Below are 23,958 nucleotides of genomic sequence, written 5' to 3'. Positions count from 1 at the left end.
GAGAGGCAGACCCGAGACTGTTGTAATCTTTCCCAACCATTTCCATTTGTGGTGGACAGTCAGCCCAAGATGTACACCTCTTAATAAATTCTTACTTCGATGTTCTTTTATCGAAGACTGACTTATGAAACACCGTCTGGCTAATGTGTTCAGCAGCAGTCTGCACACATCAGACAGTAACAAAGGAAATTGATTTGGATTTTCAAGGTTGAATGTTAAAAAATGATTGGAAGGATACTTGAGTGGTAGGTTTGGACGTACTGCAATCTGCAATTTTGTCATTACTAGGAATTCATCTTAAATGGTTTATAAGCTCTCAGGAGTGCAGAGGTGCGGCTACTCAATCGAAATTAAATGTGATGGAAAAAGGGCAGTCTACACTACATGTATGTTAAAAAGTGCTGATTGTAGAATACAAGCTTATTTTTTTATTTTGTAAAGACCTATTGGAATTTTTTTTACCCCACAATAAGTACAATGCACTAATAAATATCCCTGGCAAGAATAAAACAAAATGAAATGTGGATTGGTCATACCATAGGGAAAGACCTTTGCATACAAAATGTGTTAAATAGTTTTGTTTACTTCTGTTTTTGTCTCTTTAGCTCATTTCCTCCAAGTCTATTTGCAGTGTCCATGTCTGATATTCATAAAAAAGAAATAAGCAATGTATTTCTAGTGGTTCTTGAAGCACTTATTTCCCAGCTATTGTCCTCCAAGTCATTTATAAAATTGGTCTTGAATGAATTTCAAGGTAAGACATGTTTTTGTTTCCAGATTCTAACACAAGCTTTCACACTAAAACCTAAAAATTACAGAATGTTTTGCGACAACCTGGATAGTCTGCCACACAGTACATCTGTCCCGGGACACCAGAGACACAGTTACAGATGTACTGTGTGGCGGCCGGAGCGCTCCATCTATACTCACCCTCTCACCTCTGGCGGCATAGGTAAGACTGCATATTAGCTTTAGATATGTTATTCCTTCTGGTTTTGTCTTTAGAGATTTCATGCAATATAAGAATACTTTGGATAGCTTGTCATCATAGAATGCAATCATTCTAAAGATTTAGCTGCCTTCAGATGATTTGAGGAAATCATAAAAGACGTATGTGGATATTTTCCTTATAACCTATTTAACAGATATGACTGTCATGATACATTTACCGATACGCACTGCTTTCTACTTATAAAAGAAAAGATAAAGACGGCAAATTTTGTTGCAATGAATGTACTTGATATCAAAGATGTAACATGTAAACTGTCAATCATGTACATATAGACTGAATGTTGTCAAAATTACTTTTTTAGTGCCTGACGAAGGCCCAATAAGGCCGAAAACGTTTGTGCATATACGTTGCCGCTTTTTCCAATAAAATTAATTCAGGGAAAAGAAAAAACAACCCTCTTGCTGTGATTTTTGTATTTCCAATATTACGGGTGGGGACCCTATCCACAGCACCCAAAGAGGCAGGTAGCCACAAAGTCTGGCAAATATAGTCCACCTGTAAAGATTGCTTAGCATTCACACTTGTTAAAATCATAAAGAACCACAGGGCTTTCGCAATTGCAGAATTAAAAGCAGTATTGGGACAATGCCACCTTTTTTCTATGGCTGTTAACCTCTTATATTTCAGGATAAAAAGAAATAAAAAATATACAAAAAATTAAAAATATACTATGGAGAGTTATAAACTTCCTTTATAAACTTTCAGTTTATGCTCTTAAAGGGGTTGTCTCATCTCAGACAATGGGGGCATATCTCTAGGATATGCCCCCATTGTCTTGTAGGTGCTGGTCCCACCGCTGGGACCCACACCTATGGGTCCGACGGAAATAGCCTATTTTCGACGGTCCCATAGAAAATGAACAGAGGGCGGCTGCGCATGCGCAGTGCGCACTCCACCAAATTCTGGGCTCCATTCTTGATATACACCTTTCAGACAATGGGGGCATATCCTAGCGCTATGTCCCTGTTTTCTGAGGTGAGACAACCACTTGTCACAGTATAGGTGCGCTACAACTTCCTCATGCTGATAATGTCCATTTGATCTGAATACCACGTGGTAGTGGTGACTGTTGCAGCGTTCGCACTACCCCTCTTGTGCTTCCATGTGTTGGGCTTGCTGACAGCCTTGTGTGATACGATCGACGAGGCCAGCAGGTATGGACCTCCCGATCAGCTGCGGCTTCTTATGTGTCTATACCGCCATGCTCTGTGTTATGAAACGCTAGATTCACAGGTACACACCTCCTGATCAGCTGCCTCCACTGTCTTCAGGACAGTTGGTATAGTCAACAATAGTGTGCCTTTCGGTCTGCTGTTGTGTGTTTAAAAAAAATAAAAAGTGTAGTAAGACATCTGCTTGATCTCTGATTAGTACCATACATTTTACTGATTTGTATCTGTGCTCAGCTCAAGCTTCTTTTTTTATTGAAGGAAAAATTCCTTTTTTTTTTTTCTTTACCCTAATTTTATTTGAAATTTATTACAAGCCCCTTCATGTTTAACCCCTTCAAGACCCTGCCATTTTTCACCTTAAGGACCAGGCCATTTTTAGCAAATCTGACGTGTCACTTTATGTGGTGATAACTTTAAGATGCCTTTACTTATCCAGGCCATTCTGAGATTGTTTTCTCATTACATATTGTACTTCATGACCGTGGTAAATTTGAATCCAAATATTGCATTTTTATTTATAAAAATAAATAAATACCAAATTAACAAAAAATGTGGAAAAATTTGCAAATTTCAATTTCAGGTTACCCAATTTTGCATTACAGGACTGAATCACATTTATGTCTTTAATCCAGAATCTACCAGTAAAGTACAAAACCAGAACATAAATAATAATTAAATGAAAATCCACAGAATGAGTGCGTCTAAAAATGTGAACATGAACAAAAACTAAAGGTGTCCAAGTGATTGACAGCAATTTCCAAAGACAGGGTGTCCTAACGGTCAGGATCTGGTGACTGATTAGCATTAAAGGACAACGAAGGACTATTCTGCTAGTGATGGATTAGCTAGGTCACATACCAGCGACTTGACATCCATGCCATCCATGTAGAGTGGAATTTTGACATGGAGGACTGCTGTGTGGAGAACATTTTCTCATACAGGTGGAATTCACCAGAGCAACCACCTCGGTTAACGTTGAAGTTTGGGGGGTTTTCCAATGTCGGGTGATAACCAATTTAGTCGCCATAAATATGAGTCATCACTATTCTATACGGGCGAGCTATGCTGTCGATATCTATAAAGAGAAGTACCATCTCTGGTGTTATTTGTAGTCTATGGGAGGTAAATTCAGCTATCAGAGCTTTAGTAAAGTTCCACAGTGGGGAAATCTTAGGACAGGATCACAGTATGTGAAGGAGAGATCCCCTACCTCCACGTCCCCTCCAGCAGTCAGGAGGTGAGGTAGGAAACATTATATGGAGTCTGGTAGGTGTATAGTAACATCTCAGACTGGTTTTAAATATCGCTTCCTGGTGTGCTACACAGCGGAAAGCAGTGATAATAGTATGAAAGGCAGTATGCCATTGGTCAAATGAGAACGACTTTTGCAGGTTGGTTTCCCACTTCACCAAAGGAGAGGGCTTGTTCCATGCTTTTCCCTGGACGAGGAGATTTTAGAAGAGAGAGATACCTCCCTCCTAGGGATTCCCTCATAGAAGTATCTTAGGGTTATTTTAGGGATGTGTAGTGAGGTTCCCTCATTTCTCCCCAGCAAGGATCTAATCTGGAGGAACTTATTAAATTCCCTATGGTGAATCTGGTAGGTCTCATGTATGTAGGAAAAGGACAACATTTTGTCTGGACCCATCATATCCTGGGCTGTTTCAATGCCCTGGGTAGTCCAGGTCTGGATATCTAGACCCGGGACATGGTAACATAGTAACATAGTACATAAGGCCGAAAAAATACATTTGTCCATCCAGTTCGACCTGTCATCCTGCAAGTTGATCCAGAGGAAGGCAAAAAAATAAAACCTGTGAGGTAAAAGCCGATTTTCCTCACTTTAGGGTAATAAAAAATTCCTTCCCGACTACAATCGGGTAATCAGAATAACTCCCTAGATCAACGACCCCTCTCTAGTAGCTATAGCCTGTAATCTTATTACACTCCAGAAATACATCCAGGCCACTCTTGAATTCCTTTATTGTACTCATGGTCCTCTTGTCAGTTGACACGTCTAAATAGTTTTTACAGGCTGTTACAGATACCTGCACCGCGGACAGAGGGGATGTACAGTACAGACCAAAAGTTTGGCATCAAAACTATGAATTAACACATGTGGAATTATATACATAACAAACAAGTGTGAAACAACTGAAAATGTCATATTCTAGGTTCTTCAAAGTAGCCACCTTTTGCTTTGATTACTGCTTTGCACACTCTTGGCATTCTCTTGATGAGCTTCAAGAGGTAGTCCCCTGAAATGGTCTTCCAACAGTCTTGAAGGAGTTCCCAGAGATGCTTAGCACTTGTTGGCCCTTTTGCCTTCACTCTGCGGTCCAGCTCACCCCAAACCATCGGACCTGAACCCAATCGAAATGGTTTGGGGTGAGCTGGACCGCAGAGTGAAGGCAAAAGGGCCAACAAGTGCTAAGTATCTCTGGGAACTCCTTCAAGACTGTTGGAAGACCATTTCAGGGGACTACCTCTTGAAGCTCATCAAGAGAATGCCAAGAGTGTGCAAAGCAGTAATCAAAGCAAAAGGTGGCTGTGGCGAAACCAACCTCGCCACTGGGTTTTGGAGGGGCCTGGCTGCTGGCCTCTTGCCCCAGGATTATGGGCCCTCTCATCAGCCAGGCCTCATTTGTTCACAAAGGACTTGAACTCACTTGAACTCCTGGTCTAATTCGTGCCATGTTGGGATGTTAAATGTCTGTGTATTGAAAAGGGTTGTGACATTGTATGTTTAAATGGTGATTTCTGTTCTGTTGTCCCCACATGTGTATTGGTGATTTCTCTTTGTCTTGAGAGATAATTGGATTACTCCTCGGGTGTCTCCAGGGCAGAGAGGAGGAAACCATGATGCATTGTGGGGATGTATTGTCTCTGTATCCTGCAGTGCTGCATATCTGTCCTGTGTCCCAGTCTTCCTTCTGGTCCCCTAGGGGCGTGTACACCAGATGGGCTTGGTTGTTTTATACCTCCCTGTGGGCGGACCTGTATTTGCAACAACTGTAATAAAAACCAGGCTGGGTGTTACAGCACCTCAGACCACTTCTTGACCCTCAACACGGAGCCTTGTCTCGTTATTGGGAGGATCCCCTGTATGCTGTTAGAGACTGATTGCCAGGAGTGTAAGCTGATTCCTGTTCGTCTGCTAGCAGCTATTCGTGAGGTTCCAGTTTGGAGTGCTATTTTGTATCCAGTTCGGGAGTTTGGTGTTCTGCAGTAGCTGTGCCTGTCTCTCAGAAAGGGGCATATCGCCTAAACTGATTTTAACCCCTTGTCTGCTGAAAAGGTCCGTTACAGTGGCTACTTTGAAGAACCTAGAATATGACATATATTTTTAGTTGTTTCACACTTGTTTGTTATGTATATAATTCCACATGTGTTAATTCATAGTTTTGATGCCTTCAGTGTGAATCTACAATTTTCATAGTCATGAAAATAAAGAAAACTCTTTGAATGAGAAGGTGTGTCCAAACTTTTGGTCTGTACTGTATATAGACCTAATCACCATGCCATCCCCATCAGCGGGAAGCAAAGGATAGAGAGCTTAAGCGAGGTCTGATCTTTCAAGATCCAGTGTTTGTCTTCAGAGTCTTGCCACCAGTGGACTAGTTGGTCTAGACCAGTGGACTAGTTGGTCTTGTAGACAGGCTGTATAGTAATGTTTTAGGTTCGGTACCCCCAGTCCTCTCCTAGATTTACGCATGGTTAGAGTCAAGTACGCCACTCTAGGGTGTTTAGAGTTCCAAATGAAATCCATCATTTGTCTTCGGGCTTTCCCAAAGAAAGATTCTAGGACTTGGATAGGGAGGGTTCTAAAAAGGGTAAAGGAGATTGGGCAGGAGCAGCATTTTGTACACCGCCACCCTGCCAAACCACGAGATTAGGCAGGACTTCATGTCCCTGATGTATTTCTGCAGTCCCTCGAGTAGGGGGTGGAAATTGGTGTGGAACGTCCGTGACGTTGGGTAGGTTAGCTGAATTCCCAAGTATGATATACTTTTCTGTTGCCAATCTAGAGGGAACAGGTCTTTGAGCTGCAACAGCTGATCAGGGGGAATATTTACCGGTAGGCTGTGAGACTTATCTAAGTTCAGTTTGTAGTAGGAGATTCGGCCAAAGTTGTCTAATAGGCTAAATACTCTTTGAAGGGAGGTCCTAGGGTTGTTACAGATGACAATAATGTTATCCGCAAAGAGTGCAAGCTTGTGCTCTTTAGATCCCACTGTGATGCCCGATATATCTGGGTCCCGACTGATTAATTCTGCCAGGGGTTCAATAGATAGCACGAAAAACAAGGGAGACAGCAGTGCCATCTGTCAGGGGAAAGGCAGTAGATAGAGCTCCATTGGTAAAAACTTTGGACCAGGGGGGAATATGGTGCAGAAATGGCCGAGTAAATCGGTCCAGAGAACACGACTTTCTGTAACACCGAGTAGGCATAAGGCCAGTTAATTCGATCAAACGCTTTCTCGGTGTCCAACGTCAGGAATGTAGTCTGGGTTCCTGAGGTTTCTGCAAGTTGCAGAAGTGACAGGAGTCTCCTGGTATTATCCGGAGCCTGTCTTCCCGATACAAAACCAGTCTGATCTATTGAAAACAATGAGGGGATTATTGACTAGAGACTGTTCACTAGAATCTTTGCATAGATCTTGAAATCACAATTCCGCAGTGAGATTGGTCGGTAGCTGGTAGTCTGGAAGTGCAATTTACCTGGCTTTGGAATAGTCACTATGAGTGCTTCCAGCATTTCTGGCGGAAAGGAGCCTGATTCCATTGCTGTAGAATACACAGAAAGGAGATGGTTAATGAGAAGAGGGCCATACTTTTTGTAGTATACAGAAGAAAATCAGTTGGTACCTGGAGCCTTATTAAGAGGGAGCGAGTGGATCACCGCCATTATTTCGGGGATATTGGCTTGTTAAGGGCATCCAATTGATCTGGAAGCAGCCAGGGGAGGTTTATCTTATACAGGAAGGAGTTTATATATCCAGTTGAGTGGGCTGGGAATTTTATAGGCGGGAATAGTAGTCTCGAAAAGCGTTAGCTATATCTCTAGGGACAGAAACTGGGTTCCCTGTTGTGGGGTGACTTGAGCCATTTCGGTAGGAGCGCTCAAGATTTATCTTGTGCATCGTATTGGAATTTGAGACGTTGAAGGGATTTCACATACGCATACATGAGGTATTCCAACTTTGTTCTAGAGAGCTCTGTTAAGTGAGCCTCAGAAGAGGGTCTGTTTGTTCAATGACTCGAGCTTTTGAATGGTTTGCATAGTGTTCTGGATGTCTTTTATCCCTTTGCTTGCGCCATATACTACTCTGTTTAATGAGAACTCCCCTCATGTATGCCTTATGACCAGTGTTCCCTCTAAGCCTTCGCAGCTGCTGAGCGGGGTCGGCTCAGAGCTGTGCACAGCGCCATCAAATGTGGGCGATAGGAAAACCTAAGATAATTGTCACTTCAAAGAGCATACAAACCTCTGCGCCATCCCATACAATACAGTATAACCCCTGCACCATCCCGTACAATATACAGTATAGTCCTCTCTGTTATCACTGGACATTGCTCTCCATATATAAACCATACAGGGAAAAAAAATCTTTGTTCCAGAGAACTTACATAGAAAAACTAATAACCAAGAGGCTAAACAAAACCCAGTTTCTGACCCTTATGTTAAAACATAACTTTCATTTGATTGCTTTAATACCTAAAGGAAAAAATAATTAAAAAAAGCTGCTGTTTCTCTAGATGACCTTATGTTGATAGTAGTGGTAATAGAGTCTCAAGGGTCTATAAAAGCAGCTACACTATTTTTACAAAGCATTGAAACTCTATTAACACTACTATCAACATGAGGTCATCTAGAGAAACCGTAGGTTTTTATTTATTTTTTCTTTCTCTTTAGGTGTTAAAACATAACTTTAATTAGATTGCTCTAACACCTAAATGGGAAAAATAAGAATTTTAAAAACCTGCTTTTTCTAGTCTAGATGACCTTATGTTAATAGTTAATAGTAGTGTTAATAGAGTCTCAAAGGTCTGTAAAAATAGTGTAGCTGCTTTTATAGACCATTGAGACTCTATTACCACTACCATAAACATAAGGTCATCTAGAGAAACAGCAGGTTTTTAAAATAATTTGGGGGATCTGTGGATGACACTGTTATGGGAGATCTGTGGATGACACATTGTTATGGGGGACCTGTGGATAACACACACTGTTATGGGGGACATTATACAGGGGTAATATAACTGAGGGGTATCAGGTAAATTATACAGGGGGTAATATAACTAAGGGGTATCAGGGTACACTATACAGGGGTAATATAAGTTATATTACCCCTGTATAATAATGTCCCCTGATACCCCTTAGTTATATTACCCCTGTATAATAATGTACACTGATACCCCTTAGTTATATTACCCGGCCCTGTATATTTTAACCTGATACCCCTCAGTTATATTATATAACTGAGGGGTATCAGGGTACATTATACAGGGGGTAATATAACTAAGGGGTATCAGGGTACACTATACAGGGGTAATATAACTGAGGAGGGCTATCAAGGACATTATACAGGGGTAATATAAGTGAGGAGGGCTATCAGGGACATAATACAGGGGTGAGGGGTAAGATAAGTTATATTACCCCTGTATAATGTCTGATAGTAGCCTAGCCCTCCTCAGTTATATTTCCCCTCATGTACCCTGATACCCCTAGTTATATTACCCCCTGTATAATTTACCCTGATACCCCTCAGATATATTATATAACTGAGGGGTATCAGGGTAATACAGGGGACAACAGAGGATTCGTAGCACTGTGGGACAGGGGGGGGTACATACTTCTTTTTTTATATGCCCTCACCTCGCCAGCTAGCAGGCGGCCAGGCGCGCAGGGTACTCAGATGCAGCGTAGCGTAGCGTGACGTGACGTGACCTCAGCCTGCGCCGCACTGCACGCACTCCCTCTCTGCCTCCGGCGGGTCCAAAACTCCGCCCCCCTATTTGAATACTAGCCACCGCCCACCGGCAGCCCACAGCCAGGTATTGTAAATGAACTGACCGTGCGGCGGGCGGCGTCAGCCAGCAAAACAGACAGGGGAATCAGCTGGGGGCCGGCACAGCTGAGTGAGCGGGCATTATAAAATTGTGAGCGGGGCCACAATAATTGCTGCGCGGCCGCCCACCCGCTCAGCTTAGAGGGAACACTGCTTATGACAGTTCCATAAAGTAAAGGGCTGAACCTCTGGGGTGTTATTCATAGTAAAAAAAATTCCTTAAGGGAAGTCTCCACTTCCCCACTGACAGACAGCATAGGAGGTAAGTAGAGATGAGCAAATTTTTCAAAGATTCGATTTGCCGGTTCGGCAATTAAAAAAAAAAAATTAATTTGGTTTGATCTGAATTTATTCGCGGGGAATTACATTATAAAATGTCTATTTCCTGGCTGCAGATAGCCTTTATAGTGGTTTAGAACACTGCGCCTTGCAGTAACACGCATAGGGAGTCTGCTTTGGTAGTGAAATAATACTGTGAGTTCGTATGACATGCAGATGACAGGCGTCGCTCTTAGAATCACTTACTTGGGTAGTCACGTTGCCAAAACTGACCAAATAACTCAAGTATGAACTTGCCCCAAGAAGAAGTGCACTCCTTTTACACCATCATCAGCCGATTCCACATAGATGTCTACAGAACCTGTTCTATTAAAGGGCTTCTGTCACCCCACTAAACCTTATTTTTTTTGCTTACTTATAATCCCCACACTGCGATTTATGCCTACATAATCAAATTAATCATTTTGGTCCTGTAGATTTTGTTTAAAACATGCTTTTAAAATATGCAAATTACCTTGCTACCAGCAAGTAGGGCGGCTACTTGCTGGTAGCAGCCGCATCCTCCGATCCTAAAGACGCCCCCTCCGCATTGTGATTGACAGGGCCAGGGAACGGAATCGTTCTCTGCTGGCCCTGCCTGTTAGCATTCAAAATCTGGCGCCTGCGCCGCGGCCGTACCTGTCTTCAATCGGCGCAGGCGCACTGAGAGGCGGCCGCTCCATCCTTACGTCACATCTACACCAGGCGCATTGAGGATGGAGCGGCCGCCTCTCAGTGCGCCTGCGCCGATTGAAGACGGGTACGGCCGCGGCGCAGGCGCCAGATTTTGAATGCTAACAGGCAGGGCCAGCAGAGAACGATTCTGTTTCCTGGCCCTGTCAATCACAATGCGGAGGGGGCGTCTTTAGGATCGGAGGATGCGGCGGCTACCAGCAAGTAGCCGCCCTACTTGCTGGTAGCAAGGTAATTTGCATATTTTAAAAGCATGTTTTAAACAAAATCTACAGGACCAAAATTATTAATTTGATTATGTGGGCATAAATCGCAGTGTGGGGATTATAAGTAAGCAAAAAAAAAAAAAGGTTTAGTGGGGTGACAGAAGCCCTTTAAACACTTATACAAGTAGAGTCCCCCCGGATCCGGTCTGTTGGGCATCTGCTTTCACTCGGTCAGCATTTGGTCAGTAATCCATCAGTATTGCTAAAGCCAAAAAACAAAACAAAAAAAAAACAGGAATGGATCCAAACCAGAGATGACACGTGAACTGAATATTTGCAAGTCTTCTGTATTTTGTACCCACTACCCTCTCCTGCTTTTAGCTACAAAATCGCAAGCCAATTCTGATGGGACTATACAGACCCTACAGCTCTACACAGACAGAATCCGTTGCTCGTCTCATTTTAACTTTCTTCTGACCGATCAGAGGAAGGGTCAAATAAATGATGTCAGCCAAGCGAAAAAGGCTAAATAGTGGCCCAATCATGAAGTAGGGAGAGTGGGAACAGTATTAGAAGTCCACAGAGTGGCCCTATGCCATAATGGTGTGGTGAAAGCAGCATGAGGAGACCAAAGAGTGGGAACTAGAAAGGGGGCAGTCACTAAGTAAAACTTCACTTTTAATAATTTAAGAGGTAAAAATAAAGGAAGCCCCTACAGACAAACAAACAAATATTGACTGACTCAGAGCTCAACTGGTCGTGGGTGAAAGACCGTCAAGAGCATCGAGTGTAACCATCAAAAGGCTGGGTGGGTGCCCACACCGTTTAACAAACACAGAAAGACAGAAAACTGTTGTTTCCCCATTTTGGAAAGTGTGTTCCCAAAAAATGGTGCAAAACTAAGTGTCACGAAAGGCACCAAAAAACGGACTGGCGGGTGACTAATCAGGCCCAATGGGGAGAGGGATAGTAAGTGTAAGCTAACCCTATCAATCCCTACTTGGCCTAGTTCACCCTATTTACTCCTAAATACAGGGTCCAAAAACCCCCGCAAGGGGTGGCCCCAGCTGGAAACTGATCCTACTCTAAAGACCCTAAAAGGCCCTATACAGAGCATGAATGGAAAATGTGCCAGATCCGGGGGCAAAAAGCTTAGTTATACACATGAAAAAAAAAAAGAAAAGAAAAGAAAGGGGTGTCCCGATGAGTTTCCTCAATATGAGTCCCTAGATTCTTCAGGGGACACTGGGCATACAGATATTACCAGAAGCAGGCGTATGGCTCAGCAATGGGGTGTAACCTAAAACAAAACACTATACACCAATATATGACTCACAGAAGTGAGTACTCGTGCCAAGCCTGCACGTAAGATGAAACACCAAAGAAAAAAGGCCAGCACAAAAATGAATATATAATTAATCTTTATTATGGTCTCAATCCAGGACCGGAGGTAAAAATACAGATAAAATACAATACTGTGATGAATGAGAGACACACAGGAAGAAAAAACCAACACCACTGGTAATGAACATATAAATGAAGGATATATATATATATATATATATGTCAATAGATATCAAGGCTAATAAAATCGTATAGATACAAAATAGTATATGGGTGAAAAAAAGCCAGATATCTATAATACAGGCAAAGTCATGGATAGTATAACCGGATGAAAAATCCAAAAAACAGTACAAGAGTAGATAAAGTGCAAAGTGCCAAAATGCAAGTACATAAATCAGATTAATAAAACATCCGTATAAAGACTAATGGCATAAAATACCTGAGTGGTGAACTGGATAACCCCAACGCACGTTTCGCGTTAGCTTCTTCAGGGGACAAGGTGTGTGTTGGTTTTTTCTTCCTGTGTGTCTCTCATTCATCACAGTATTGTATTTTATCTGTATTTTTACCTCCGGTCCTGGATTGAGACCATAATAAAGATTAATTATATATTCATTTTTGTGCTGGCCTTTTTTCTTTGGTGTTTCTTCTAAAACAAAACACATAACAGAAAAGAACCAAATAAGAATATTGACAAAAAACACCTCAACCCCATCAATAGGTGATGAGAGAGGAGGTGGCATTTACTGTTAGATGACCGTGGGCAGCGTATGGCTGTAAACCAGGGAGAGGGGATCACCAAGGTGATGGTGTCCCTTTTAAATGAATAGTCCGGCAGCATCTGTGGCTGCACAGCCGAATTATATGGAAGGGCCCGGTGGAGCGCATGCTCCTGGCGTTTACCGTCTTCGCGTGACTGGGCGCCAGGCGATGACCTCAAAGGGTGCGCCGGCGTTTTCATAATCGCGTGATTGGGCACCTGGCAGTGACGTATTCACGCATGCGCACACTTGTACCGGCGGATCAGTAAGGCTGGCACCCAAAAGGATGTCCAGGCTTAGACGTAGCCTCAAAAACGTCATCAAATGGTGACGTATAGAGAGGATACAGTGACCGCCAGTAACATTAGGCCAGTAGAGAGCCTGGTAAGTGCTCAATATGGCAAGCAATGTAGGGATAGCCTCCTGGTGGTCACCAACGGTATAAATAGCCAGACAGGAGGGCGTTACTTCTACGGTGAAACAAAGAAAAGGGGAGGAGGAGCGCCTCGAACAATTGAAAGACTAGCTACAACTCCAATCCTTAAAATTTATGTGTGCTGAGGGAAATAATAAAAGAACCCTCAAAGCAGACCATAGAATGGGGTATTAATTGGCAGGAGAAAAAACCTTGGCCTAAACGGGGATACTAAAAGCCCTATCAAAATGAAGCTAGGGCCAGAGGTGAATGCGTACGCACAGCCGCAGCGCATCAAAAGGAATCATAAAAAGCAGCAGAAATTTAGCTGCACATTCAAACCATGGGGCGTAGGAGTATTGAGTGTAAATATCCACCAGCATTCTTTCTGGAGGATATGTTTGTCCCAGTCTCCTTCCCCTCCCCCTTGTGTTTTTTTTATGTGTTCAATGGCCATAAATCGAACAGATGAGGTGCGGCCATTGTGGAAAGCCTGTACATGTCGTGCTATGTGAGTATCCCTATTATTTCGTATGTCACTGATATGTTTGCACATGCGCTTGCGCAATTTCCTATGAGTCTTGCCAACATAACGTAAACCACATACACAGGTGAGAAGATAAATTACACCAGTCGTACGACCGTTGATGAAGTCTCGTATGTAGTAAACAGAATCAGCCGGTTCCCCACTAAAAGATTTGCCTTGTGTAAGGAGATCACAAAAGCTGCATTGGCCGCATCTGTAGCAGCCTGTCAAGGGTATATCAAGCCACGTGTGGGGTCTCTGTGGGGGACTAAAATGACTATGTATTAGTTTGTCCCTCAGGTTACTTCCTCTCCTGAAAGTCACCGATATATGGGGACTGAGGACCTCGGCCAGATCTGGGTCCATCAATAAAGTGTCCCAATGGCGTTCTAGGACGCTTTTTACCTGAGATGTAGCTGCATCATATGTCCCTATGATTCGTACAGTATCCTGTGATCTTTGTGCTGCATGTGTGGTAGGATGGAGAAGTTCAGTGCGTGTGAGCCCCTGTGCATGTTGGTAAGCAGATCTTAAAGTCTTGTCAGGATACCCCCTTTCCTGGAACCTAGTTCTTAGGTCCCGTGCCTGAACTTAACGTTTCTGAGCAGTTCCTTTTTAATCTCGGCTATTTTCCAGTAGGTATCCCCCTCTTGAGGGGGACAGGGTGGCAGCTGTCCCATCTGAGAAGAGAATTTGTCGCTGTTGGTTTGCGGTAAATGGACGCTTGTAAACCACCTTCACCGTCCCTAGAGATAAAAACATCCAGGAAGGGGAGGAAGTCCCTCACAATTACTGAGGTGAACCTGAGATTAAAAATATTATTGTTAAGCTTAGAAACAAATCTGTTGAATTCCCTCTCTGGCCCGCTCCATAGTACAAAAATATCATCAATGTAGCGGGACCAGAGGGCAATGTAGTCCGTATGCCACTGTGATGGTTCCCCAAATACGACAGACTCTTCCCACCAGCCCAGGAGCAAATTCGCATAGGACAGCGCACAGGATTTGCCCATAGCGGTGCCCTTGAGCTGGTGGTACATCCGGCCATCAAACAAAAAGAATTTACTGGAAAGGACACAATCCAACAGTTCTAAGGTAAAGTTGTTATGCATCAAGAACTGTTGTCCCCTAGAATTCAAAAAATGAGCAGTAGCCTCTAAGCCCTTCTCGTGAGGGATAGGAGTAGAGTGCCTCTACATCAATGGAGGCCAGGAGCCATTCAGGTTCCACACAGATGTCCTCTAGTTTGCCAAGGAGGTCTCCTGTATCCCTCACTTAGGAGGGTAGGGACTGCACAAAAGGGCGTAGGACTTGGTCCACATAAATACCACAATTTTGTGATAAGCTACCCACCCCAGAGACGATCAGTCGTCCCTTGATGGGGGAGGTCCCCTTGTGGACCTTCGGTAGACAATAGAAGGTAGCTGTAACTGGATGGCAGGGATAAAGAAAGTCAAACTCCTCATTGCTAATCAAACTATCAGTGTCACGGCTGTATGTGAGCAACAAGAGTATACACAGTAAAAAGAGCTACTGACCGGACCCAAACTAGGGAGGATAAAGGGTGACCCCTGTCAGACCCTCAAAGCTCTCCCTATGCTGCTAAAGCACATGCCCGGATCCAAATGGCGGAACGAGGCATGCCCGCATACCTAAGACTGATGACCACTGTAACCCCTACAATAGTGGAAGGGGCACGGCCACCGGTGCCCTGCTCAGTATATGGAGGGATCTGTGGCCACCTCAGATCCAGTCAGAAAATAACCAGGTACACAACAATGTCTGCACACTTAGCTGAAGGAGCTGCAGCCGCAGAGAAGACGGATCCAAGGACAGCTGGCAATATCCGGAGTGTTTGCTGCAGCAGAACACAGGTCCAGTGAACTGATAGCTACAAGTGAAGATACTCAAGCAAGAGCTACAACTGAAATGAGAAATATAATCCACGCCCTACAATAGGAGGAGGGGTGATTTAAAGGCAGGGAAATCAAACGCAGGAGGAACAGCTGGGAGGAAGGAAACAGAAAGTAAAGACTTCATCACAGGGGCGGAGAAACAGAGCAGTGAGAACTCCTCCAAGCTCTAGTAGTGACATCATCACAGGGGTGGAGAAACAGAGCTGTGAGAACGTCTCCAAGCTCTGGTAGTGACAATCAGCTTTGGCTTTCTGTAATATCTGCCATAATGTCCCCTGTAGTTTACCAGTGGGATTGCCGGGAAGGGTTTCATAACCCGTTTTATTCTCAAGGATAGTCAGACACATTTCTTTATAAGCTGGTGTGTCCATGATGACTATATTACCTCCCTTATCTGAGGGTTTGATCGTGAAATTTTTATCTGTCTCCAGGGCTTTAATGGCAAATCTCTATTCCTTACTACAATTGTACCTAGAGGGAACATAACTAAGAGCAGAGAGTTCAGAGATGGTGTGTTTAAGGAAAACATCAACACATGAGCATCTTAATGCTTTTATTTTTCAAAGAGGTGAATGGACCCTGTTCTGCCTCTCTAGTCTAAGCATTACAATGTGATCTCTGAACTTACAGTTCTGCTGAGATCGCTATAACCATAATCTTAGGTGAATTGGCGGACAGTGACTTCTATCCAAACGACACCTTGTAGATCGTGAAGAAGTTTATTCCAAACTGTGCAGATCATACACCGATGAACAAATGGATACGTCAAAAAATCATGCTGTGAGCAGCTAACAGAGCAAGTAGCTGAGATGAGGGGTGAAGCCAGAATGAAGAAGAGGGGAGGAGACAAGAGAGAGAGAGAGCAGAAGCTAGGGAGAAAAGGGACACACATAATGAAAAGGCAAACCATGCATGTGTAATATGATACTCCCCGTCAAAATCTAAGATTTCTGATAACATTTATAACAATAATAACCTTGTTCAAGTCCATGAAATATAGATGTTTTTCTACTGGAACATCTGCAACAAAAAGAACAAAGGAACATAAACAAGAAAACATTACTTCAATACTTGTAGAAAAGCTCTTGAAGTGTGGAACAGTAGGAAGTAGATAGAAGATGAGTCCATCTTCAGAGGGGAAGGCAGCAACAGCACCAGTCCTTCTTACCTCCCTTTGTATCAACCTGGTGTGAGGAGTTCTTTACAAATGTGCCACTTACGACACTCTTGATTTGTGCTATCCTGGCTTGCGAAGTGATGAGCAATGTGAATAAGTCGTGCAGTCGCTCGTACAGCCGAAGACAACTTAGAAAACTGCTCAATTCGACGAGATCTCAATTTTACCCTTGCTTCCACAGAGGTGTTAAGTGTAACTTCAATGGTCTTTATTTTCTTATCAGAGTCCGGATGGACAAGTTCAAAGATAGACTCTACAGGCCTTGAGAAGAATTCTTCATTCAAGAGTACTGGTGGAGATATCCATGATATATCCAGAAATGTAGCAGCAGGCACTGCATAACTGCCTAAGTCGGCTGGGTTAAGATCGGTGGGTACATAGTGCCATTGCTCTGGCGTGGAGAATTTCCTGATGCGTTCCACTCGATTGCCGACATACACATGGAATTGTCTTGTTTGATTATGTATGTATCCTAGCACGATTTTGCGATCTGTGTAAAAGTCAAAGGAATCAATGTCAAGGTCTGTTTCTTGCTCTATAAGCTCAGCAATTTCAACAGCTAACATGGCTGCACAGAGTTCAAGCCTTGGGATTGTATGTGCAGGCTTCGGAGTTAGCTTGGTTTTGCCCATGACGAATCCTACTCCTATTCCACCGTTAGAGCGTACAGGTCGGAGATAAGCTACAGCAGCTATGGCTTCCATGGATGCATCCGTAAAGACATGGATCTCTAGTCTGGTGGCAACCTTCAAGGACGCAGGAGTGTAAGAGCGTGGTATCTTGAACTGTTCCAGTGCCTGGAGAGACTGCTTCCTGGATTCCCACCTTTGTTGTTTCTCCTTGGGTAAAGGGGTATCCCAGTCAGTGTTCTCTGTAGTGAGTTGTCTGAGCAATATCTTACCCTGAATAGTAAAGGGTGCTATGAATCCCAAAGGCTCGTAGATACTGTTCACTGCAGACAGTACTCCTCTTTTTGTGAAGGGCTTGTCGCAAGCTGATGTTTGAAATGTGAACATATCTTGCTTAACATTCCACAGCAATCCAAGGCTGCGTTGTGTGAGGGAAAGGTCAGACTCTGGTTGGAATCCCTTGGAACTGACAGCATGATCATCGGAAGGAAATGCTCCCCTTACCTTATTGCTGTTGGAGATGATTTTGTGTAGTCTGAGGTTGGCAGTGGCGAGCATGTTCTGGTGAGAAGGTCAATGGCCTCCTCTTCCGTAGGTAGGGACTTAAGACCGTCATCCACGTAGAAGTTCCTTTCCACAAACTGACGTGCATCCGTCCCAAACTCCTGTTTGCCTTCTTGGGCAGTTTTTCTCAGTCTATAAATGGCAACTACTGGGGAAGGGCTATTGCCGAACACGTGAACTTTCATCCGATAGTCTATGACCTCGTTGTTGACATCATTATTGCGATACCATCGGAACCTGAGGAAGTTTCTGTTATCTTCACGGACGATGAAACAATGAAACATTTGTTGAATGTTGGCCATAATGGCAATTGGCTCTTGTCTAAAGCGGAGTAGGACTCCCAAGAGGTTGTTGTTCAGATTGGGTCTAGAGAGAAGATTGTCATTGAGAGAAACACCTTCATAGCAAGCGCTTGAGTCAAAGACCACTCTAATCTGGGTCAGGCTTATGAGGATGATAGAGACTAAAACAAGAGGGGGTGTAGGTTCAGCATGATCGCTCTCAAACACCTTCTGCATAAAGTCGACCAAATGTTTCTTCATCTCCGGTTTCCGGTTCAGGTTGCGCTCTAAAGAGATGAACCGTGAATCTGTGTGTTGTCTATTATTTGGAATTCTCTTCCTTGGAGTGCGGAATGGTAGCGGTGCCACCCAGCTGTTAGAATCATCTTGATAGAACTCCTTACTCATGGTTCTCAAGAATTCCTTCTCTTCCATTGTGGCTGCTAACTCATTGTCTTTTGTGGTCACTTCAAACACTGTGTTACCAATGTTGTTATCCCGAAAGATAAATGCTTTCCTATCATCTAGTATGATGCGCTTTGGCGTACCTTTGACACAGTCTTTCTTTCACACTATAGTGATGTTGTTGTCTTGGAAAGCAAGTAGTGCGTCCATTGGGAATGACATGAGTTTTAAAGGAAGAAACCGAGAGAGGTTTCCTGGCGTTGCTACGACAGACGTTGCCAATAATGACCCAGCCTAGATCCAGATGCTCGGCGTAAGGTGCATCATGTGGGCCGTTGATTTGATGGCGCACCTTGTGCACCCTTAGGATGTCTCTCCCGAGTAGCAAAAGGATATCAGCATTCTCATCAAAGGCTGGTATTTGATCAGCTATGTCTTTCAAGTGAGTATGGTGCAAGGCAGCTTCAGGAGTGGGAATCTCATGCTTGTTAGTTGGGATCTGATTGCACTCAATGATGGTAGGCAAGGGTATTTCCAAGTTGCCGTTGAGAGGAGTAACTACAAGGTCACTGGCTCTTCTACCCCAGACTTCTGTAATCCCTGCACAAGTACCTAGGGTATAAGGTAGAGCACCTCCTGTTATGCCTAAGAGATCTAAGAACCTTGTACTTGCGAGAGATCGGTTACTCTGGTCAGTCTTACGGCCCTTTCAGGTTTGCCCTTTGCGTATACGCTAACCAAGCATATCTTAGCGCAGGATTTCCCACAAAGTCTTTCCCCACAGACTTCAGTGCATGTTGAGAACACTGGGGTGGAGGTTGCTGTTTGTTCAGCGTGCTCCCCGCCAAGCTTTGCCCTGGGGGGAATGTCAGTGGATGGAGTAGTGTTGTATTGGTACAGATGAAGGGCTTGAACGTGGTTGTCACTACTGCATTCTATGCACTTAATGATGGCCTTACAGTCTTTTGCCAGGTGTTCTGTGGAAGCACAGCATCTGAAACAAACTCCAAATTCCTTTAAAAGTTCCTTGCGTTCCTGTAGAGGTTTCTTTCTGAAGCCGATGCACTTCTTAAATGGGTGTGGCTTGTTATGTATGGGACATTGGCGATTCGGATTCTCAAGTTTCTTGTTTTGTCCAGTCTTCGGAAGAACCGTAGCAGGTGCAGGTTGAACATCAGTCCTTTTCACTGACACTGGACCCCTGCAGTCTCTGTGTGTTATGCGCGTGTTTGCAAGTCCTGGAAAAGGTGGACTAAGAGGGTTACAGTCATCGTAGAAAAAACTTTGGTCATTTTTAGAGTCCGCAATTTCCTTTATGAAGGTACAGAAGTAGGAAAAGGGAGGAAAGGCTACTCCATACCTTTTCTTGTAAGTAGATCCTTGACTAACCCATTTTTCTTGGATGCCATATGGTAGCTTAAGGACAATAGGGTTGATGCCACGAGGGGTATCAAGGTAACTAAGACCGGGTAGGTGGGTGTCAGCCTTAGCTAGTTGAAGCTCTAGTAGAAGATCACTAAGTTCTTGAAGCTTTAGATTGTCTTTAGCTGTCATCCTTGGGAAGCCTTGCAACCTTTTGAGTAAGGCATCTTCAATGGCCTCAGAGCTGCCAAAGCTATGATCAAGTCTGTCCCAAGCAGCTTCAAGACCTGCAGCAGGATTGGAAATGTAAACGGTTTTAAGTCTCTTGATACGTTCAGCTGACTGAGGACCTAGCCACCTGATAAGTAGATCCAATTCTTCTGCAACAGTGATATCTAATTCGCTGATTGTTGCTTTAAAGGTGAATTTCCAGCCTCTGTAATTTTCAGGTTTGTCATCAAACATGGTGAGGCCCGTCCTAGTGAGTTCATTTCTATTCGTACCCGTTTTTGCCACTTGAGAAGGTGTAATAGATTTAGAGACAACACCTTGGTTGAGTTCTTTGGCTGCTATGACAGAGTGATGGAGTTTTGATGAGGTCTGTGATGACACTGATGCATAAGATATAACAGAGTGACGGCTACTGACACTTCTTTCATCGTCACGGACAGCCTGCTCTAAGACTCTTAGTCTTGCCATGTCTTTGGCGTGCTCACATTGCTTTTCTAAGACTTCTATTTCTGCTCTCTTCTTTGCAGCCTCAGCTTTCTTCTGTGCAGCCTCAGCTTCCATTTCCGCTTTCTTCTGTGCAGCCTCAGCTTCCCTCTGTGCAGCCTCAGCTTCCATCTCCGCTTTCTTCTGGGCGAAAACTGCCTGGATTTTAGAAGCTTCTGCATCAGCGCGGGCTTTGATGAATCGTTGGCTGAGAGTAGAGGATGTTGATCTTAAGGATTTGGAAGATCGTGTGGAGCGCTTAGAAGTTGTGGAGAGATGGGATCTAGATTCATAGAGATGTGCGATTTTTACATCTGTTTTTGTCCTTGCTTGTATTACTAGATCGTCTCTTTCAAGATTGAGCTCATTTAATTCCTGTAATTCTTTTAAGGAATTTTCTGTGTTGAACCGCTTTAAGAGATCAGCATATTTAGCAGACAGTCTTTGGTAGTTCTCATAGGCAGCATTCAACTGCTTAACAGCGCCCTCTAGGTGCAATACCTTATGAGTTGGTTGAAACAGAGCTGACATGCATTCAATAGTTTTAGACCATGAGTGGCTGATGTTCTGCAGCAGTTCTTGTTTGTCAGCCTCATAGTTCTCTTGGACTTTCCAGGTTGGCTTCACTAAACGTTTTTGTTTTATGCGGCCTTGAGAATCTGACTCCTGAGCTGTTGGAAGTTCAGGTTCTTTCTGTGTATTAGGTTCCTCAGATTGTACATTGCCTTGCTGGTGCATTGTGATGGCAAGCAGAGGGTTAAATCACAAGGTATGTGTTTGCATAGAAATGTATCAATCTTCTGGCTCTGGGAGAGGGTTTCCTAGGCAACCAGTGGGAGGGGAGTCAGAGAGAAGTTTAGCAATGGCTGCTGCAAAGTTAGTTTTGATTGCATACAGAGCTTAGATTGACTTGCAGGCAGAATGCATGTGACAATACAGACAGTCTAGGAGCTGATTAAATAACAGTTGCATGAACAGTTTCTTCAATAATCTGTGCAGAAAACTGATGACTCTTATGCAGAGATTTACTTGCTGGCTGGAGTATACAGGCTTGTACATATATTCTGCTGTATTCCAGTGTCCATATACATCTCACTATACATGCATAGCTAGCAAGGATCCCTTGATAGATTATTTTGCAGATCTTGTAAGAACCTTCACAGATTTTTTTGACTGTTCTGCCTCTCCAGTCTAAGCATTACAATGTGATCTCTGAACTTACAGTTCTGCTGAGATGGCGATAACCATAATCTTAGGTGAATTGGCGGACTGTGACTCGATCCAAACGACACCTTGTAGATCGTGAAGAAGTTTATGCCAAACTGTGCAGATCATACACCGATGAACAAATGGATAGGTCAAAAAATCATGCTGTGAGCAGCTAACAGAGCAAGTAGCTGAGATAAGGGGTGAAGCCAGAATGAAGAAGAGGGGAGGAGACGAGAGAGAGCAGAAGCTAGGGGAAGAGAAAAGGGACACACATAATGAAAAGGCAAACCATGCATGTGTAACATGATAGACCCACCCCTTCAACATTGATAGGTGTACTATCGAGATTATAAAGCAAGCGGACGTCAATCAACGCTGGACGCCCGATCACGTGATTACGGAAGCGCCTGCGCACCCTTTGAGGTCATTGCCCGGTGCCCAGTCACGTGACAACGGTAAACGGCGGGCGCATGCGCTCCACTGGGCCCCTCCATATATTTTGGCTGTGCAGCCACAGATGCTGCCGGACTATTCATTTAAAGGGGACACCATCACCTTGGTGATCCCCTCTCCCTGGTTTACAGCCATATGCTGCCCACGGTCATCTAACAGTAAGTGCCACCTCCTCTCTCATCACCTATTGATGGGGTTGAGGTGTTTTTTGTCAATATTCTTATTTGGTTCTTTTCTGTTATGTGTTTTGTTTTAGGTTACACCCCATTGCTGAGCCATACGCCTGCTTCTGGTAATATCTGTATGCCCAGTGTCCCCTGAAGACTCTAGGGGCTCATATTGAGGAAACACGTCGGGACACCCCTTTCTTTTTTTTTTTTTTCATGTGTATAACTGTAAGCTTTTTGCCCCTGGACCTGGCACATTTTCCATTCATGCTCTGTAGGGACCGACCGATTATCCGTTTGGCCGATATTATCGGCTGATATTGAGGGTTTTTAACGTTATCGGTATCAGCATCTATTTTGACGATATACCGATAACGTATTGGGAACACAGAACGTGCTGCTCTCAGCGCTCTCTGTGCTCCCTCCGCAGCACAGGGGAGAAGGAAGCAGTGTCTCCTCCCCCTGTGCTGCTGCTGCCGCTGCCGCCAATGACAGGAGAGAAGACAAGAGGAGGGGAGGGGCTGTGGCCGCTGCGCCACCAATGAAGAGGAGTCTTTCATTCATTCATATACAGGAGGCGGGAGCTGGCTGCAGAATCACATAGCCGGCTCCCGACCTCTATGAGCGATAGCTGCGGTAGTTAACTCCTCAGGTGCCGCGGATCGCAGCCACTGCTCATAGAGGTCGGGAGCCGGCTATGTGATTCTGCAGCCAGCTTCCGCCTCCTGTATATGAATGATTGAGAGACTTATCTTCATTGGTGGCGCAGTGCCCCCCCCCCCCCCAAAGCCCCCCAGTATTAATCATTGGTGGCGCAGTGCGCCCCCCACCCCAATCCCGGCCAATAGTAAAAACATTGGTGGCGCAGTGCGCCCCCCCCCCCCCCCCCCACCCAGTATTACTCATTGGTGGCAGTGGCCACAGGATCCCCTCTCCCCTGCTCCTCCGATCGGAGCCCCAGCAGTGTAAGCCTGGGGCTCCGATCGGTTACCATGGCAGCCAGGACGCTATTGAAGCCCTGGCTGCCATGGTAAGCTCCATGCTGCTGTGTGCACAAAGCACAGAGCAGCAGGGACAGTGTGAGCTCCTATTCACCCTGATAGAGATCTATCAGGGGGAATAGGACAAGGGTTCTAGTCCCTAAGGGGGCTAAAAGTTAGTAAGAAAAAAACACTAAAATATTAAGTATAAATGAAAAAGATTTATAAAAAAATATACACATTAACAATAAACAAAAAAATACACATTAACAATAAACATATTAATTTTCAGCAGATTTGTGTAGGAAATATTTTTTTTCTCAAAAATGAAAATTCCCAGAATATCGGTATAAATTATCGGCCTGAAAGTTCACAAATTATCGGTATCGGCCCTAAAAAATCAATATCGGTCGATCCCTAATGCTCTGTATAGGGCCTTTTAGGGTCTTTAGAGTAGGATCAGGTTCCAGCCGAGGCCACCCCTTGCAGGGTTTTTTTGGATCCCGTATATAGTTGCCTTTCGTGACACTTAGTTTTGCACCATTTTTTTGGGAAGACACTTTCCACAATGGGGAGACAACA

The 23,958-nt window shown here is 44.1% G+C and overlaps 1 protein-coding gene across 6 annotated transcripts in view; it reads left to right on the top strand.

Annotated features, from left to right (window-relative positions):
* C9H1orf112 (chromosome 9 C1orf112 homolog) overlaps positions 1 to 23,958 on the top strand; it is a 605,884-nt gene that overhangs the window by 173,003 nt on the left and 408,923 nt on the right. For all 6 annotated transcript variants that reach the window (XR_005774249.1, XM_040407709.1, XM_040407710.1 and 3 more), the window contains one exon: positions 606 to 754. Coding sequence is in view for 5 of the 6 variants with exons in the window: in XM_040407709.1 (XP_040263643.1) it covers positions 606 to 754 (149 nt within the window). In the remaining variant the exon portion in view is untranslated. The remainder of the gene's footprint in view (positions 1 to 605; positions 755 to 23,958) is intronic.

Source organism: Bufo bufo, chromosome 9 (assembly GCF_905171765.1).
Source record: "Bufo bufo chromosome 9, aBufBuf1.1, whole genome shotgun sequence".
Classification (NCBI taxonomy): Eukaryota; Metazoa; Chordata; class Amphibia; order Anura; family Bufonidae; genus Bufo; species Bufo bufo.
The sequence above is the reverse complement of the archived record's forward strand: the minus strand, read 5'-3'. Positions and strand labels throughout refer to the sequence as shown.